The 19,782-nt window shown below is 46.1% G+C and overlaps 1 protein-coding gene across 1 annotated transcript in view; it reads right to left on the bottom strand.

Moving 5' to 3' along the window:
- Dock2 (dedicator of cytokinesis 2) overlaps window positions 1–19,782 on the bottom strand; it is a 469,609-nt gene that overhangs the window by 62,507 nt on the left and 387,320 nt on the right. Inside the window, exons 30-32 of the mRNA XM_045152647.1 lie at window positions 12,782–12,860; window positions 5,570–5,670; window positions 5,422–5,480 (exon numbers count right to left, since the gene is read on the bottom strand). Coding sequence (XP_045008582.1) covers window positions 5,422–5,480; window positions 5,570–5,670; window positions 12,782–12,860 — 239 coding nt within the window. The remainder of the gene's footprint in view (window positions 1–5,421; window positions 5,481–5,569; window positions 5,671–12,781; window positions 12,861–19,782) is intronic.

Genomic DNA, 19,782 nt, shown 5'->3' with positions numbered 1-19,782 from the left:
CTTCCCTTCATTCCTTGCTTCTCTGTGACATGCTCCTTGAGCTTTTTCCCTTATAGTCATTTCCCACCCTTAAGCAGCCTTTACAGGTTTGGGGATTCAACCCAGAACCTATGAGCTGCATGTGTTTTTTGAGTAGTACTTCAAGTACTCAAAGGGAAATGTACTCTCAGTGTACAAAAATCCTCCATATACCCAAGAACAAATTGTGAAAAGCTTTAAGGATGTTTTATGTAGATTCCCTATTATAACACTTTGGGATATGAGGTTAAATAACATACAGACCATTTCTGACTTATGCAGTTCAGTGCAGGATTTTCAACTTTATACTAGTTACAAAAGCACGGTGACTTAGATATGAGATTCTTTTTGCATTGAAGGGGAGTGAACCCAGGGCTTTACACATGCAGAGCGAATGCTCTGACTCTCAGCCACACCCCTAAGCCCTGGACTTGGAATTCTGAATTTCCCAATTAGACAGCAGGTTCTTCCTAGCAAAGCATGAACCATGCCTTATTTTCCCCCAGCCTTCCCATCATTCCCAGACACCATGCTCGACACTCAACAGATGCTTAAAAATGAAAAGCCAAATTATTCTCACAAGTTTCCTGGAAGTGGCCTCCTCGACACATGTGGCTGACATGCGTGTGTCTGTTGACACAGAAGCCTGGCACTAGACCACAGAAATGTGGGAAGGTTAAGTGCAAAGGCATTTTATCAAAACGTGCACTGCTTCATGTTAAGTAGAAACCAAATGCCATGATGCTATGATATTGGCATGGTCCCAGGATCCAGAAACACAAATGGCATGAACCCTTCAGAGACTGAGTTCTCAAACCACACGGTGTCCTCACTAAAACCTTCCTCTTCTCCCAAACCAACACTCATGCATGCATGCATGATCACACACACACACGTGCACACACACACACACACACACACACACACACACACACACACATGTCTAAACTCTCCTTAGGGGAATGTAGAGTAATCTTCAGACATGCAAACAGAGCCTCCAGTTAGCTATCTCATAATCATGGAGTTGTTCGAGCCTTTTCTGATGAGCAGATGCTGCTGTCCAAGGAGACGATGCTCCGATTGCCTCTGGCATTCCAACCCAGTTTAAAGAACAAGGATGCACAGTGACTTACACATTATGGGTAACGCCTTTGGAAAACACAGGCACGCCTGTTGAAAACAACGTGTGGATACTCTTTGGAAAGTATTCCTAGGAGTGTGGAATTCAGGACTAAGAGACAGATTCTTTTAACCTCAACTTAAGACAACCCTTTGTTGTTGACCTTGGGAACGTCCTCTCTGTGCCATTTTACCTATGAAATCAGAGCGAAGAATCACATGATCAGTTAGACATATGAGAGAAATCTGACTGCCGTGGCTAACATTTTTCTTCCTGAAAAAAATCGGTCAGAAGATGGCCTATTCAGAGCTGCTGCTCTATCTTTAAAACGGGACTTTTGTCCTCATGGTTCTAAGACAGCCATTTCTACCTCCAACATCACATCAGTTTCCAAAAAGAAAGAGGGAAAGAGGCTATGACAATGATGTGTCATGATCGTTGAATCTGTTCTCTCTCACTCTCTTTCTGAAAAAGAATGCTCTGCTGGGTCCCGATAAGCATGTTTCTGCTAATTCTCATGGGGCAGATTTGGCTTACATGGCCATTTGCTCCAAGCCACTGTCAGTTGAGCAAATTGCAATGCTGAAATAAAACAATCAGGGTCCAGTTAGCAAGGAAGAAGTGGAGAATTACAACTGCATAGACAATCAACGAAGGTTGCTACAGATAGTCCACGAGCTGGTTTTTACAGCCTGTCATTAGACAATGTAGTGGTCTCACTACATCAGTCTCTAATGTACCCAGAGCTTGCTTCTGGTATGAACTCTCAAGCTCATCTCATCAGGGAGCTGACACCAGAATGCAATATAGCAAAGGGGAAGGTGGCAACGCGGGAACCACTCCTTCACACCCCCTGCTTTCTGCTCGCTGTTTCCTCAAAGCGATGGGGAAGGAGAAGCCATCCAAGTCACCAGGGCGTGGAAGGCTGGTGGGGCCTGGAAGAATCTTCAGGTTGATATACCTTCTTCTTCTTCCTCAGGAAGCTGGTCAGGAGGTGAGGGAGCATCCCTTTTTGTGAAACATCCTTTACTTTCTATCTTTCTGCCATGGACAGCTTTCGTGTAAGCAAGACACAATCCAAAGGCCAGGGTAATGACATTTTCTGGGGTTGGGCTCTTCAGCAGGGTAATACAGGAATGTAGAATCCAGATGGCACTGCCAGAGGCTGTTCCACTGGCTCTGGCTCCTAGAATGGCCCTGGCCTCTTTCCTTGCCACTCCAGTGAATATCTTCCCCGAGCATGGCCACAACCAATGGCTCTTTCTTGCAACCCACAAACCCTGACTGTTGTTTTAATTGCATTTGTTTGGAGCAACAGGAAAGTCTGTGGCGTCTGAACAAGCACTCTTGCCAGCACGGTTGCTAGGTTCCTGTCTCTAATCCACAAAATGACCTTGTACAAACCCTTTCTTTTCTCTGGGCCTCAGTTTCCTCGTCGACAAAATAGTGACTTGGACCAGATAAGATTTTCTAACTAGTCTCAGGGGTCTGTGTTGGCAGCTCAGAAAATCCATTTATGTAACAGGCACCCCTCCCCCCCAGCTCACTTCAATTAGCATAGATCCCCTTTCATCCAATTTACTCATCAAGCACGAATTTTTTTATTGGTCCTCAACTGGAAATAAATGTTTGAAGAATGCTGGACAATATGATTCTCTAAAGGGCCCTTCCAGCTCTGGTGTTCTGTTATTCTAAGCAGGTGGAATGTTTGGTAACATCTTTTCATTCATCAGCATAATTGGGACTGCAGGAATGCCTGCCAAAACATAATCTATATCTAAATAAAATCTTCTATGTGCAAAATAAAGCAATGAAGGGCATTCAAAAAGAGAGAGAGAGAGAGAGAGAGAGAGAGAGCAGGCTGTGTGGAACCACCTGAGATGAACAAAGCACAGCTCTCTGTTTTGCAATTCTGGCCGAGTTTGGGGTGTGGAGTTGGGAAGGGCTGCCCACCATTGCTTTAGCTAGCCTCTGTCATGATTCACATGGTAGGCAAGTCGCGAAAGGAAATTGAATGTGGGCCCCAGTCTTTCACTGGGAGCATGCAATGTTTTGAAAACTTCCAATTAATCAGCATTAGTATTCATACACTTGAAAATGTGTTAAAAGACCCAGTGTTCCAGCTTCCTTTTCAAAACCAGAAGATGTGGCAGCGATGGGCTTGCATTCCGGCCAGATAATAGTTGGCTGGAGAAGAGCAGCCACTGCTGCTGGCTCTGGAGCATGTCTACTTTATTTTCTCTGGGCCCTCTGCTTCTTCTCATGTGTCTATCTGAAGAGACTTGCGTCTTTCTTTTCCTCACTGGAAAACAATGGTGTTAGAACTTGAGTACGAAATGCCCCATACAGGCTCACAGACGAAAGGTTTGACCTAACTAATAGCAACTATTTAGCAGAAGAGATGGGAACTTTAAGAAGCAGAGCCTAGCTGGAGGAAGTAGGTCTCTGGGGATGTGTCATTGGGGGCTATATCTTATCCTTCACCCTCTGATGTCCACCCACTTCCTGTCTGCCATGATGTGTGTAGCCTTTGCCATGATGATCCGGCTCGCCACGGGCCCAGAACTGACAAGATGCAACAGCTACGGACTGCAACCGCTGAAACTGCAAGTCAACTTAATGTCCCCTTTAAGTTGTTCCCACAGGTGTTTTGATCACAGTTACAGAGAGCTAAATACAAATGGTAAGTGAGATTAAGTATTTCTTATGTCCCCATCTTTAGCCAATGCAGAGAGACAAAAGATAGAATGAGAAAATATCTTTCTAGAAAAACAGGTTGAGAGGAACGTAACTCCCAGGGGACATTTCTCAATGTCTGGGAAGTTTTTGATAGTCATAAGTAAGGAAAGTACCACCAGCACCTTAGGGGGTAGAGCCCAGAAACATGGCTCAACCTCCCTCCCCATGATGCCCAGCACAGCCTCACAATAAAGAATCATCCTGGCCAGAATGCTAAGAGCATGTGCTCTGTGGCATCTCTGTGGGTTTAACACACCCCAGCCCTGCACTCTTCCAGACCACCCACACGGCCCCGCTCTTTTGACCTTAGTGATGTGCACTGGGCCCAGCTATGATGACAAAACACCTAGGACAATGTGATGGAGCCAGGGTGAGGATAAGAACTCTGTTGGCCTCTGTGGACCAGTTACCTGATTTTGCTCTTATGACTCCCCATGTGAACCTTGTGAAATGCTGTTAGTTCCTCTACTTAGGACCGGGAGTATGATATCGTCTTGCTTGAAGCCTCATAGCTTATAAAGTTTATAAAGAGATGTGATGGTCCTCTCTTGTCCTAAGCTCTGCCCCAGACCTCACAGTCCTCCAGCACATGCTCTTAGCTGGAATATGACATCATCAGAAACCACAGTAGCCAGATGGATCTATGGAGGTGCTGGGCCTCTCTAAATCTTTCTGGAAAGCACAGGTTGCTACTATCCAGAATGTCCAAATGGGACCAGCAGATATGATGAGATCTTGGGAAATAGGAAGCCAAGTCTAGAGTGGCAATTAAGGTTAGATTCCAGAGGGGTGCAGCCTCTATAAATGCTTTTACTGAAGAGGGTCGAGCCCAGGGCAGAGCAACTGTGCATCAGAGAGTTAAGGAGTAATTCCAAAAGTCAGTAATCAAAGCCCTCATTCTTAATTGCTACTCATAATCCATCCCTCCAGTACCCATCCATCCTTCCAGCCTCCATCTAGCCAGGAGCTGTTTACTGAGTAGAATTCATGCTACCGACAAGGTTGATGACCCCCATCTTCACAGAATAGAAGATTTGCTCTGAGACTTGTAGCTATTTATCCTCAAGCAAGTTACTTCCCTCTCTGAGCTCTCTCATCAGGAAAAGGAGGAAGGAAAGTTCCTAGAGGATGTGTTCTGAGATCTCTTGAGTCCAGGCCTCACTCAGACACAATATAGGTCTTCCTGGTTCCTTCCTCCCTTCACAGGTAACCACACACCATTCCCACCCATGTGGCTCAATGAGGCAGAGGCAGCTTCTGGAGCTGTCTTCCAGAGAAGCAATTCTCCCATGGTGTTGCCAGGTGTTGATGTGTAAGAGGTGGGGTGCAGAATGGTTTACCAACCAGCAGCAAGCACGTGAAGCAAGTTCCCGCAGCAGTCCCGCCCCTTCCTCCCTCTTGTAAATTCTGGTTTGATTTCCTAGCCCCTTGGGGACTTCATACAGAGGCAGATTTCACATATGCTTGAGGAGGGGGTGGGGGATGGTATTCAGGAAAGACCAGGCATCTGCACATGCATCTTCTGGATACAGGTGTTTACTCACCAAGCTTGTACCACATATCACGTATGGAGAAGCCAATGAGCCGTCTCATGTCCCCGTATCTAGAAGGAGAAGAAATGCCAGCTTTAAGCCTCCTCTCAGGGCACCTCATAAACCCCTCCTCCTCAGGAAATCCAAGAATGCAGCCTACTTATTCAGGATCTTGTTGTGCTTGGCCTGTGAGAACTGCTCCAGCTGCAGAGAATCTTGGGTGATAAAAGCCACAGCCAGATGAAAATAGTTGTTCCACAGCTGTAAATAAAAGGGGAAAACAGTCACAGACAGGGTCTGAAGTGGAAAGGCATAATCAAATGCTGGGTCATGTAAATAATTTATGAACATGGCAGAAGAGAGAGGCAGAACCAGTTTCATTGTGTGCTCTGAAAATTCCTAACTGGCACTGACTCTAAAATCAACATCCTGGCCAAAGCCGGGACAATGGATGGATTTCTCTAGGCACTGACTGTGCCCCCTCTCTGACAACAGGATTGGATAAAGAGGAGAATTTTAGAACTGGCTCCTAATTGTCATGGTGCTTTCTTTTTGGTTTTATTTTTAATCCTTCCTTCCTTCCTTCCTTCCTTCCTTCCTTCCTTCCTTCCTTCCTTCCTTCCTTTCTTTCTTTCTTTCTTTCTTTCTTTCTTTCTTTCTTTCTTTCTTTCTTTCTTTCTTTCCTTCTTAAACCAAGATTCCACCCCAACTGGGAGCTCTAGTGAACAGTGCTTACTCTAAAACTGGAGGTTAATGAAGATAAAGGTAGTCCAGGAAGTCCCAATCTCCATGGACATCCTCCATAAATTTTCCTTTTTAAAAAAACTATTTTTTATTTATTTGCAAGTAGACAGATGGGGATGGGTGTGCCACTGCAGACAAACTCCAGATACATGCACCACTTGGGGCATCTGGCTTTACGTGGGTCCTGGGGAATAGAAGCTGGACTGCCAGGCTTTGCAAGCAAACACCTTTAACCACTGAGCAATTTCTCCAGCCCATCCTCCCTCATTGGCCAGACAGCTCAGAGAGCAGGACTATACACCCAATTCTGCCTTGGAGCATTTTGCATCTTCCTTCCCCTTTGTTCCGTGGTCTCAAAGCATGGTTCCCGGGCCAGCAGCACCTGAGAACTTATTAGAATTGCAAATTCTCTGCTCTGCCCCCCACCCTCCAGATCTGCTGACTCATCCTCAGAGGTGAGATGAGGTCTATGTGCTAACAATCATGCCCATGCTGGGTGAGGCTACTCCCTGGGTCCTTGAAGCTAGAACCTTGATGTCCTCGTTTGCATGTTGGCTGACATAATTTTCACACACTCATAAGATGTACTGGTGCTGGCTAAGGGATTACTAGTGGAGTCTACCCCCCCCCCACACACACACCCCAGCCCCACTCCAGCTTGTGTTGAGAAGGAGCAAACCCAGGACCCAGCACATACAGATGACAGTGCTCAGAAAGATGTGTGTGTTGGTGGTGATATCAATATGGGACGCAGACCTGAGAGGCGTAGCTCCTAATCAGTGGAGTTGGCAAAGCTGGGATGACCGTGGTACTGACGGCCTTACTCACTTCTACAGTAAGGCCTACGTGAGATGATGCATCTATGGGGCATAAACTACAATAAGAACTCAAAAGTCCTGGTCAGCCCCGTTGCTTCCCTCTCGCAGTTGCTTTGGTAGCCAAGAGGAGCCCAGCTACCTGGATGCTCAGGGGCAGCCGTTACAAGATGCCTCAGCTGTGGGTGGAAGGCAGCTTTGAGAAGCCTTTCCTGCACTGTATAGCAAGAGGTCAGGAAACAGCAGCAGGGGATATCACCCTACCATTTAAACCTTCATCTTTAACTCAAGGGTGCCCATAGCAGGTTGCAGATGGCCACGGGTAGGAACAAGGCAGTTCTATCGCAGCTTAGGTCACAAGTGGATGTTGTGTCAAAGAACTGCAGGCCGTGGGGCCGCACTGCCCCAATTCCACAGCAGCAAACACTAAGGGCCAGACATGCTAGCTGACCACCCAGGGTCACATTATAAGTGGACAAAATGAGAATTTCGTTATTTTTAATTAACCCTAACAGGTTATCAAACTAACATACACATGGTTTTAAATAACACACTGTTCACTTCCATCCGATCTTGAACCCTACTCTCATTCCTTAGGAGAAAATCTTGGTTATCCTGTCAGTTCTGCCTGTATGGACATCTTTGTTTTTTTTAGTAGCCTGCTGTTCTTCACGTTGTTCCATCATGAGTATATCTTGTAAATGTTTCTCTATTAGCAACACAGATCTGCATCATTCTCTTTTATTGCTGTGTAGTATTCTGTGATCAGGATTACTTCAATTTTAACCAATTCCCCATTTGTAGACATTTAGCTTGGTTCCAACTTTTTCTGCTCTCTCTAGCAACAGTCCTGTAATCAACGCCCTTGTTGAAACATCTTTATGCATGAGGAAGTCTGTTTGTAGTATATATTCCTAGAGCTGGAATCGCAAAGTCACGGGGTCAGGGCAGATTTTGTTGTTGTTTGCTGTTAGTTTTCATGGATGTTGTCAAGGTATGTTCCAGGGCTCAATCTAATTACCAGCTCTGTTTCCATGGGTACATTATCCTACCTCTTGAAGTCTTGGTATCTTTACCAGAAAAGTGAAGATAATGGGACTCAATGGGTGTAGTTATGAAGACTAAATGAGGAAATCCTGCCTAGTAAACTCTCACCTACTCTTGCAACATCAGCTTAAACATCACTTTCTGAGACAGCCTTCCCCACTCATGCAGACTAGCATAGATCTTCCCAGTATCCATCCACTTGGCACCATGTTCACGGCATTTATGACATCACTTATAGGGATTTATTGTCTATCTCCTCTACTGGATATAAAGCTCACAGGGGCAAGGACCTCGTTTGTAATTTACAGTTATTTGCAATGTCTAGTCGCAGGAAAGATCTAGCACATGTTGTAGTGGCATCTGTGGATGAGTTCATTAGTGAGTGACATACTTTACATGCATTCTTGTTAAATAAATACCTCTAAGCAATGATGAAGTTTGTATTATCTGTCTCCTCATTTCAGACATTCAAAGTTGAGGTTTAGAGAGATGAAATAGCTTTTGCCTAACTAGGTATGGCATTGGAAACCCAGTTAATCTTACTCTAGAACTTTTTTTTTTTCTTTAAAAAGAAGTTTGATGTTTATTGACACGTAATCACTGTACAAATGTACAGGTCAGGGTGTGAAGTTGACATACATGGACACCTTGCATAGTCATCACATCAGGGCAAGTAGCATATCCAACAACTCAACATTTATCATTGTGGGAAAATAACCAAAATCCTCTCTTCTAGTTTCTTTAATATATGTATATGCATAACTATATATTCCATAACCATATATGTATACATATATACATATACACACACATAGTTATTAACTATGTAGTAAGACAGTACAATGCATCTCCTACACCATTGTAGTTCTGTACCTACAAACTAATTTCTCCCATTAGCTCTCCCAACCTTCCCATACATAAGATATGTGATTGTTCTCAGTGTCTACCAGCAGAACAGTGCACTGAGTCCAATTCCTTCTCTTAGGTATTACGAATAGTGTGTCAGTGAACATGGAAGTACAGATGCCTCTTTGATTTCATTTTCTCTGACTTATATGCCCAGGATTGAGACTGTAGCATCATGTGGTCTTTGCATTCTTAGGTTCTGGGTCATGTCTGTAGTATTTTCCACACTGTGTGTACGCCTTCCTATCCACACCAACAGTGTGCAAAGCCTGGCCTTTCTGTACCTCCTCACCATGTTTATCATTTGTCTTCTGTGTGAGAGTCAATCAGTCTCCACCACGGAGCCCCTGATCCTCCTGCTGTCCTCATGGCACTCCGTAGCAGACAGGGCTCCTGGAGCTAATGGATCTGCCCTCTAAAACCTGAAGGTACCTGTTCTAAGGACAGCACAGATAACTTGGAAGGGTTTGGGCTTTGCAGTCAGGCCAGGTACTGAATCCCAGCAGCTCCACTCAGCAGCCACATGACTATTAGCTGAAAAGTCTGCTACTTCCAGGAGGTTCAGTTTACTGACCAATGAACTGCATATGTCAAAACCTACTAAGGGGCAAGAGAGATGGCTTAGTGATTAAGGTGCTTGCCTGGAAAGCCAAAGGACCCAGGTTTGAGTATCCCAAGACACACGTAAGCCAGATGCACAGGTGGCACATGCATCTGGAGTTCATTTGCAACAGGTGGAAGTCCTGGTGCTCCCATTCTCTCTCTCTCTCATTTTTCTCTCTCTCAAATAAATATAAAAATAAAAAAATCCACTAGGATGATGATGAGGGTCAGAATATCTAAGCCCAGTAGAGGCTGACTGCCTTCTGTGAAAGCTGCGTGTCAGAAGATGGACTTTTATGAAGACTTGATGGTTCAGATAGCATCTTCCCCTGCTATCAGAACACACCCAAGACCAGGTGACTCATAAGGAACAGAAAGTTCCAGCCCATAGTTCAGGCAAAATTGCAGGAAAGCCCAAGGTTCAGGGCCTCACATTTGGTGAGGGCCTTCACGCTGCAGAACCCTCATGATCTAAGGACTTCCTAAACGTCCCACCTACCAACATAGTCACACTGGAGATGGTGTTCCCACCACGTGATTTTGGGAGATACAGTCAAAGCATAGTAGTGGTGTTTTGCTTTGCCTTTGAACCCCTTGCAGTGTAATATAGGAGCCTGGGCCCTCAGTACAGATTCCTGCCGAGATAAATCCCAGATCCCCTATGGGCTCAGTGACCACGCAAACACCAGTGAGTGCCGAGGCCAAGCTTCCAGAGTGAGGCCCAGGGGTGCCACTGATCTTAGCTCCTAGCAGAAAACACAATTTCTGTACTTCCCAGGTCCTGGCACCGAGGAAGTGGCACCCACAGAGCTTCCTACTTTCTGCCCTTTGAATCACAAAGCCACAGTTCCGAGAGGATATTAGGGTTAATCCTTGCACCTGCCCCTGCTCTGGACAACAGCTGCCAAGGCCAGCCATACTCAGTGAGGGGGGCCTTTCCTGCTGATACAAATGCATAATTAATGAAACGGTAGGAGACAAGGGTGTTCCAGGTGGGATGCAGAGAATAAATCCATTCTCACTTGGGGGTGCAGGAAAAGAAAGGGGAACAAAGGCTAACAATGACCCAGGTCTTGGGTACTTTGCACTAACTATCTGTGGAAGCCTCATTAGAAAAAGAGATTTATTTTATTCTTAACTGTTGTTTTTTTTGTTTTTTGTTTTTTTTCATGGTTTACAGAATCCTGTGGGTGTGACAGCCTTGAGCTATGTGGTGGGGATCAGAAGGATGCCTCCCTACTGGCCAGTTCATTGACCACTGACCAGGGTCACCAGTCCTGTCACTTTTGGGGCTATCATCAGCATTGTCGTTGTCATCATCATCACCAATATGACAATAATAATAACAAGTTAACATTTATTAAATGGCCACTATGTTTGCCAGCACTGTTCCAAAGGCTGTATATGAGTCAATTCACAGCCACCTAATGAGACAGCTATGTGATTAACGCTGAAGAAATCGAGGCAAAGAGAGGTGAAGTAATTTACCGAGAGCCACTCCATCTATAAGCCTGTTTCTCATATATGGAAACCCCCCTTCCCCGAGTATCTCTCACATGTAGATTTTCCTTCAGGAAAACTATCTCACACCTAACAGAATGGCATGACAGACTGAGGTCGAGCCTCTTTGGACCAGGGAGGAGAGTGGCAGTCAGACTAGCAGGTTTTGGCTGTAAGTGCCAACACCCAGGGAGAAATGGGGAACCAGCTTGTCTTTTTAAGGTCCACACACTGCCTCTATGGCTTACTGCTATGTTGTTCCAAAATCGCAATGGCTACTTCACTTCTTCAGACAGCTGGGAACTCGAGCCTGCAGGCATCTGGGCTGCATTTGGAAGGACAGCAGACCTTTCTCCAAATCCTATACAGCCACAGTGATATGTTCGCTTGCTCCATCAGAGATGTGTCATGTCAGCAGACATTCTCACCCTGACTCTGCCAGCCAGTGAGCCCCAAGGCCTTCCTGACACTCCATACCTCGCATGTGGTGTGGATGTCTGTGTGAACACGTGGGCTGGACACTGGCATGCTCCAGGCCCCAGTACACTGATGTGCCATGATTTCAGGCCCGCTACTCACAGCCTCTGAGTGTTCCCCTTGTACTTTAACGTTGGAAACTTCACTGGCAGTTGTGGCTAACTTGCAAAGGTGGTCGTAAGGACTGGGCACGACCCTTGTGGTGATTCTCATAAGCCTGCCCAAGGAAGCCAAGGGAAGATGACAGCTGATCTGTAGACCACGATCACCAGTCACTTCAGCTCCTGGATCTGAGTACGAGGTAGCGGGAGAGAGAGAGCTTTGTTCAAAGCAAAGGCTTATTAAGAGGCTTTCCTTTCAAGGTGCATGGAATGTAACCTTCTTCGGGAGACCTACTGTGTACCCGGCATAGGGTGCAGAGAAGCTGTGAACATGAGGCCTTTGCTTTTGCGAAGTTCTGCTTTGTCAGAGGAAAGGGGAAGCTAACATGGACAAAAGATGATTTCAAGTGACAACTGGTTCTATGAAGAGATACAAACAGGTCCACTGGTGACAACTGTTTCATGACCACGGGATTGGCAGGGGAGTCTCTGAAGGGGGCCAGGAAGGCAATACTCCATGAGGAGGAAGTATTCAAACTGCATCTCACAGGTCCTTAGTAGCAAGATTTCCCAGAAAGGCCCTCAGCATGCCCCGGGGCTAGGAGAACCTTCTGAAGTGGGCAGTCGGCTGGCATTTTGTATGCATATCACTAAGACAGGGTGCTTGCCTGGTGAGAAGCCAGGCCGTAGGAACTGAGCATGCCAGATGAACAGAGAGAAAACACTGTGGGCCTCACCCTAGAGTAAGTGTGTCAACTTTGCTTTCCCTAGGGACAGTTCTATCAGCCCCTAAATTCTCAGATGCCCACCTCCCACCCTCCACCCCACCGTTGTGTTGGCTGAGCACCAAAGATGCCTTTCAGAGAAATTGGGAAGTCACAGACATGTACAATAAAGCCTGTCTTTGTGGCAGGCTGCTTCTAGACACCAGTGAATACGGAAGGAAGAAAATGGGGTGTGGCTTTTGAGAGGTCATGCCTGCTCTGCTGGCAGAGACTGAGTGCAAGCGACTGAGGGGTGTGCCATATTTGCGCATGCAGCTCAGCCACAGCTTGAGAACTCTGTGGACATGCCAGGAGCCATCGGCAGGCTTTCTGTATGCTCTGGGGTAGGAAGTGTGAGAACAATCACCCCCAACATGCCAGAGCAGCTCTGAGCAGCTCCAGTGTTCACACTCACCTGGAACTCAAAGCTCGAGTGTTCCAGAAACTTCTGATTCATGATTTCTGCGAACTTGTTGATAGCTCTCAAGAAGACCCTGGAAGAGAGTTCACGGTTATGAGATCACGCAAGCATTGCCCCTCGGGTTTCTCCTCCTTTTAGGCCAGATTGAAATGTCCTCTGCTTCCTCCAGGACATCTTAGATGGACATCTGGATGCACTCAACACCAGGGCTCATGATTTCCGGGCAAAAATTCATGAGCTCTTTGTTTAGCTCCCGTTTGAAAATGTGAATGGTCTTATATTCAAGATATTAGAAGCTTGTGTATGGCCAGAAATTCATGCTCCCCTGGAAAGAGAAAGCATCTCTGCCTCAGCCAAACAATACTCTACCAGGCCCTCTTGCCTAGAGAAAGCTTTCATCAACATTTTGATGAGGCTAATTTCACAGGTCTCCCTAGACGAATCTACACATTTATATATGAGTGATATTTTAAGGGTATCAATTTGATAAATGACATTACACGATAAATGCTGTTTCATAGCTTGTCTTTTTTACTCAACAATAAATCGTGAGCTCCTTTCACGCCAATGAATGCAGACATACATCATCCTTTTTAATCGCTGAAGAGCATTCCGCTGTATGCCCACATCACAGTTTATTTAATCAGTTGCTTATTGATGGACCTTTTTGTGGTTTCTCGGCTCTTTCCTTAATAGGCAATGTTCCCGTGAGCATTCTTTGGTGTACACCTTGTCCCTCCTCTAAGCACCTCTTGTCCAGTTCTTCTTCCAAGTCACAATGCTGGTCAAATATCCACATTTCACATTTTGGTATTTGCTGTCAAATTGCATTTGTCTCTCCACGTCAACACCTTGTCCTCTCCTGGCTCCCTGCCAAGGCTTCACTGAGTGTTCTTTCACCCTCCCTTCCCTTGCCTGCTGTGTTCAAGAATGACAGCCCTGGGCAGGTGAGATGGATCAGTGGTTAAGGTGCTTGCCTGCAAAGCCTAAAGACCTGGGTTCAATTCCCTAGTAGTCACATAAAGCCAGATGCACAAGATGGTGCATGAGTCTGGAGTTTGTTTGTAGTGGCTAGAGGCCCTGGTGTATCCATTATCTCTCCCCCCCCCGCCCTTCTCTCTCACACACTCTTAAATAAATAGATAAATAAATAAAAATAGTAAGAATCAGCCCCAAGAATGGCTAGTGCTGACTTCCATGATGCCCACAGACTGTGGACAAACCTGAATTCTTTCTCTTTACACACCCACTGCCCTTCATGCCTGGCCCCCAACCTTTCTTCCCACTTACTTCTCACTGTTATCTTGTGTTTCTGGCTGCTTCTTGAGTGCTTGGCTATTTTCTTTTTGTAGACTACCCTTTACCTAATCTCTTAAAGTCAAAAATTTTGTTTTCATGGTCTTGCTTGGTCTAGAATCGATCAAAAGCCTTCTGATGTTTCTTACTCCTTAGCCATAATTCACTGACTGTCACCCCTCTCATACTCTGAAGGCACTTATGCCGTTCCTCTTAGCACGCTTGATAGTTTAGCTGTCTCCATGCAGCCCATCTTTCTCTTTCTGTAATCCACTGCATGGCAGGACCTGCTGCCTCTGTGTCACCCAAAGGTGACTTCCTTCACCAGCACCCATCAAGATGTCAGAGGACGACCCACCAAAGGCCAGTGATAAGACCCTATTGCTGAAGACTCCATACACAGCTGACGCGTAAAATGGAATGACATGGCTGGAAGCCAGGAGAGAGTCAGTCCCCAGACAGTCAGCGTGTCTAGTGCCAGAAGGCGCTACATAGGCGACTGGGGGAAATGACCAAGATCTGTCCAAGCAACACACTGTTTAACCTAATTAGCAACAAATAACCGGATGTGATGCCCACACAAGTGCAATAGTGGTACACAGCCATGGTGAGGAATCAATTGCTCTTGATTTGGCTAACTGATCCACTCAGTGGTACTAGACCCTTAGCTGGAGCTGGGAAACAAGTCAGAACCATACCCAAACACGAGCCCACTCTACAATATCAAGCTACCATCAATCACGGGGTATAAGAGGGCCTACACCTATCAAACTGTCTATCAAAAAAGTAAGTGTTATCTCAATGTTCTGGGTGCTAACTTACTCTCCGTTGGAGAATCTGCTTCTCTTTTCCAGATAGATGCAGAACCTAAGAAGAGAGCTGCCCCAAAATACCTCAAAAGGGGCCCAACTGAAACTAAGGACAACTGGCGAAATAAGCAAGGGTGATGTTTTCCTGTGAACCGGATACCAGCACAAAGGGGAAGGAGATCAACGCAGAGAAAAATCAACTCCTACCAAATCAGAGAGCCAAAGCCTCAGAGGCTCCCAACACCTCAGCACTGAAGCAGACCAAAAATGAACCCAACATGGCTCAGGGAAATCTTGCGGAAGAGGGGGCGGAAAGAATGTCAGAGTTACATGTTGGGACATGATTTGCAGAGACATTTATCATACTATTAACTGGGGGCTAACTCCACAATGCACGACCCATTTTCATTAACAAGGAGGGTCTAATGGGAGGGGGTAGATCACAGATGAGCCTAAATAATGGTACCAAACTGCCTGTATTCACTGAAATGAAAACTAATAAATTAAATTTAAAAAAAAAAAAAGATGTCAGAGGACACATCTGTGGGCCTCTCAGGTCATACTTTCAGAAGGACCAGCAACTCACAGGCTCACTAACTCACAAGTATTCTCTTCCAGAATTGCATCCCTATCCCAGACCTCTTCTGTGAATACACTTTAAAGCCAAACCCCAAGTGCCTTATGTGTTTGAATGCATAACGTCCACCATTGCCTCACGTGTTTGTGATTCAGCCTCATTCTCCATCACTAGTTGGTGGAGCCTTTGGGAGCTAGAGCCTTGCTGGAGGAGGTATGTGGTCAGGGGGTGGGCACTGGAAGATATTAGTCCAGCCCAGTGGGTGTGCACAAGTGAAAGCCTGCTTCTGCTACCTCCTCCCAGCTGATGTGACCACACGCAATGCCCAGCCTTTGCTCCACCATGCTTTCCCAGACAGGGCGAAACTTCTCCTCAAGACTGTAAATCAAAATATACCCTTTCCTCCCAGCAGATGCTTGTGGTTGGGTACTTTTTGTACAAGCAATGAGAAGGTAGCTGCTCCTCCTTTCCTTCCTACCTCAAACACATCTCTCCGTAATCTCATCTGAGACAAGAACAACTCCCCTTTTCCACTTGCTTGAAAAAGGAAAAGACCCCATGTCAATAAGCACCTTTACTTTTTATCTACTTATTTACTTGAGAGAGAAAAGTGTCTGTGGGGGGTGGGGGAATGAATTAGGCATAGCAGGGCCTCCATCCACTGCAAACAAACTCCAGATGCATGTGTTACCTTGTGCATCTGGCTTGCATGGGTCCTGGGGAATTGAACCTGGGTCCTTAGGCTTCGCAAGACAAGCACCTTAACCACTAGACCATCTATCCAGCCCAGCAACCTTGACTTCTGTCTTCGTGTCACATTCAGCCTATCAACAGAACTGCTTAGCAGTGTTTTCAGGGTACGTGCAGAATTCACCTATTTCATTTCACCCCACTGCCAGTGAACTGTGCCCATGACATTATCAATTCTTTCTTGGATTTTTGTAGTCATCTCCCAATTGCCATGTGTCTAAGTCTTCTTTGTGTGTCTATGTTTGCAAATTTTTAGAGAGTAAGGGTGAGCTCATACTCACATCACTGTCTTTTGGTGGGGGAGGATAGGTCTTGGAATTGGACCTAGGGTCTCCTGCATGCAAGGCAAGCGCCCCACCACTGAGTTATTGCCTCCATTTTATCATTTTTCATGAGCAGCAAGTGATTGATGACTCTCTGTTCATGCAGTGGCTGGCCCAGAGACCACTCCTCTGGCTGTCTTTTCACCAGGGAAGGACAGTAAAAGAAACACTGTTGAGTAGATTGTGTCAGTGGACCTCCATTCTGCTTGGGAGCTTCTCAGAGACTTTATAGAGCACATTTTCACATCAGAAGTGTCCTCCCTTAGGAGGCTAATAGGCTGAGCTATTTGTCTCACTCTTACTAGCCCCTCGGTGGTTGGAAGTTGTTTCTCAGGCAGTAAGACCCTGGCATTGGTAGCTTTCTCCCCCTACAGATGGGTTGAGCACCCAGCAGCCAGAGAAAGCGAAGAGAATAAAGAAGGAAGAAGCTCTCTGGATGTGTTGTCAACTCAACCAGATTAGGAATGGAGTAAGAGACTTGCTTCTTGGGTGGGTCTAGAGGGCCTTCCTAGGCAAGATGAACAGAGTGAGAAAGCCCTTCTTCCAAAATAGGTGGCCTGTCCCTTGGGGAGTATGTATAAGAAAGCTCCAGGAGTAGGCTTAGGGCTTTCCCTACTTTTTGTCTGTCTGTCCATGCGACTTGCTTTTTGGCCTGGCTGCCATGCTGTGCTTGCTTGTGCGAGCTTCTGAGGTTTTGTCTTGCTTGCGGACTGAGTGGCTACAGGTCCTCTGATGTTTAGCCTGTATTTAGCCTCACAGACCGAGCAGCTGCTGGATTCTTCAACTTTTCAGTCTGCGGACAGCTGTTGTTGGATTGCCCAGCCCGAATCCTATGACATAATCCGATAAGTTCCTCTTTTTATTTTTTATTTTTTTTTTTTGTTTTTTGAGGTAAGGTCTCACTCTGGTCCAGGCTGACCTGGAATTAACTCTGTAGTCTCAGGGTGGCCTTGAACTCATGGCGATCCTCCTACCTCTGCCTCCCAAGTGCTGGAATTAAAGGCGTGCGCCACCACGCCCGGCTAAGTTCCTCTTTTTAAATATGTCCATTCTATCGGTCCTGTTTCTCTAGAGAGCCCTGCCTAACACAAATATGGGAAACGTCCAGTCTTGCTGGTGGCATTTTGGCTGGGCGGGGAGTGTGGCAGGCACGAGAGCATTTGCTGTGTGGGCCACAGTCTTGGCCCCTCTGGGTCACATGTTCATCACAGAGTTACCTAAGTGTGCTGAGCCGAAAGAGCAGTGTGAGCTAGTGCTGGGGTCACGGAACTTGGAGCGCACACACACACACACACACACACACACACACACACACACACTGGCATTTTGCTAGTTTTGTGGATTTGGGACCCCTTTGAAGTCCCAGGTTCCTCCTTGCACACCTGTGGTAAGTACTCTTTCCTAGAACCACTGTAGGCTGCAGAGGAGCAAGCGGAGGGCTGAACACAGGGCCTGGCCCCCCTCCCTCTCCCCCCCCCAGTGGCAGCAGCAATACTGTGGCTATTGGGCTCTTGGTTTCCTTTACGTGACATCATCCATCTTCCAAAAGCAGAGGCACAGAGCCGAATGGACAGATGGCAGATGAAGAACGGTTAGCAGCTGGGTTTGAGCTGGAAAGGACCATACCAAGGCAGAAAGGGCTCCTCATGAAGTCCACCATCCCATCGGGCTGCTAAAAAGTGAGATTTCTTTGGTTTATTATTTTTTTCATTTGTTAATTTGCCTTTGAGACATCTCTATTTTCTCCTTAAAGAGCAGTTATCTATTTTCCAGATGGAAGTGCATTGAGTGGCTGTCATGTTACACATAAACATATCAGAAAATGAAATGTGATACCAAAATGAAGGGTTTCTACATAGTCTGTAACAGCAAAGCTAGGAGGAGTTCCAGGCATAGCTCCTGTTTGGATTGTCAATCTAAACCTGTCTTAGGGTCTCAGAGGCTGCTCCAGTGACCAGAAACCGATCATTTCTGTGCTAATAGTGGCACTGTTTCCAAGCAGGCATCCGGGGAGAAAGTCAAGTTGCTTCCGTCCCTCTGGATTCCTCTATAGCCACACCCCGAACCTTGGAATACCACTTAACTCTGATGTCAGGTTTGGGTTTGGAAAAATAAGGCATTTTTATTCTCACTGTTCTTCTTCACTTTACAAGACATAAGTGTTCTGAAGTGGTTGGAAAAAAAAAAACACTCAACTCTGTTTTGCTCAACAATGAACAAAAAAATTGCTTAAATGCAAAGTTCATTTATCAAATCTCAACCAAACTCTTCTCATCTATGATGTTTGGCAGATGGTGATCCAGTCACATTATAGTCTGTACAAGGCTCTTGTTAAGTCCTTTGCATGGGTTCACCTGCTTACCTACCTGCACTGCCTTCCTCCTTTTCCTTTTCTTTCATCCTTCCCTGCTCATTCGCTCTCTGTCCTCTCTGAGCTAGTCATTATTAGAGTCTTAGAGATATCCAACAGTCCCACCCGGTTCATATACGTGAACTCAGAATACCACTTAAGGCATGCTGCTTTTGGAATACAGCTGTTGATCCACTACGCTCTTCTGCCCACAAGGAAGTCCCTGTGATTCTGCCCATTCCCAGCTGCGAGCTCGCTTAGTTAACATTATCAGTGAGGGATATAGCGGTCATAACCCTGCACATGCTCTGTGCTGAAGGCTCTGCAGACATGATCTCATCTAATTATGTAAACGGAAGTAGATGTGATTGTTATACCCACTTAACAGAGGAAGTGAATGACCCTTGGGAAGATCAACTCGTTTCCCACATTCCAATGGCTACTGAGCAGCCATTCAGGCTTATTGTTCTCTGATTCCTTGGAGAAGGATCCACAAGCTCCTTGGAAGTTCAGCCTTCATGGGCTTTCACACTAGTGTGCTTTTTCTTGGGCACACCATAGACAATGCTTACCCTGCTCAGATGGTGGTGCCACCCTGCCCACAGCTGACTGGGTCCAGGGCCAACATTCAACATAACCCAGTCTTCAGGGGCTGGCCAACAGCCTTCCCAGTGGGACCCCCCCAAGCCTATGCGGTAGTCAATCAAAACCTTTTTAAAGCAGTTCAACACCATGAGCCCAGGCCCTAAATAAACAGGTGAACATGATGAATCCAGGTCCTGAGTGGAAGTCACATGTGGATGTTTACACAGGGAACCAGAAACATGTACAACAGAACAAGGAGGGTGGGAACAGGAAGACCCCAGCAGAAAGAGTGGTGGTGTTGGGAA

Source organism: Jaculus jaculus, chromosome 6 (genome assembly GCF_020740685.1).
Source record: "Jaculus jaculus isolate mJacJac1 chromosome 6, mJacJac1.mat.Y.cur, whole genome shotgun sequence".
Lineage (NCBI taxonomy): Eukaryota > Metazoa > Chordata > Mammalia > Rodentia > Dipodidae > Jaculus > Jaculus jaculus.
This window is presented reverse-complemented; position numbering and strand designations above follow the sequence as displayed.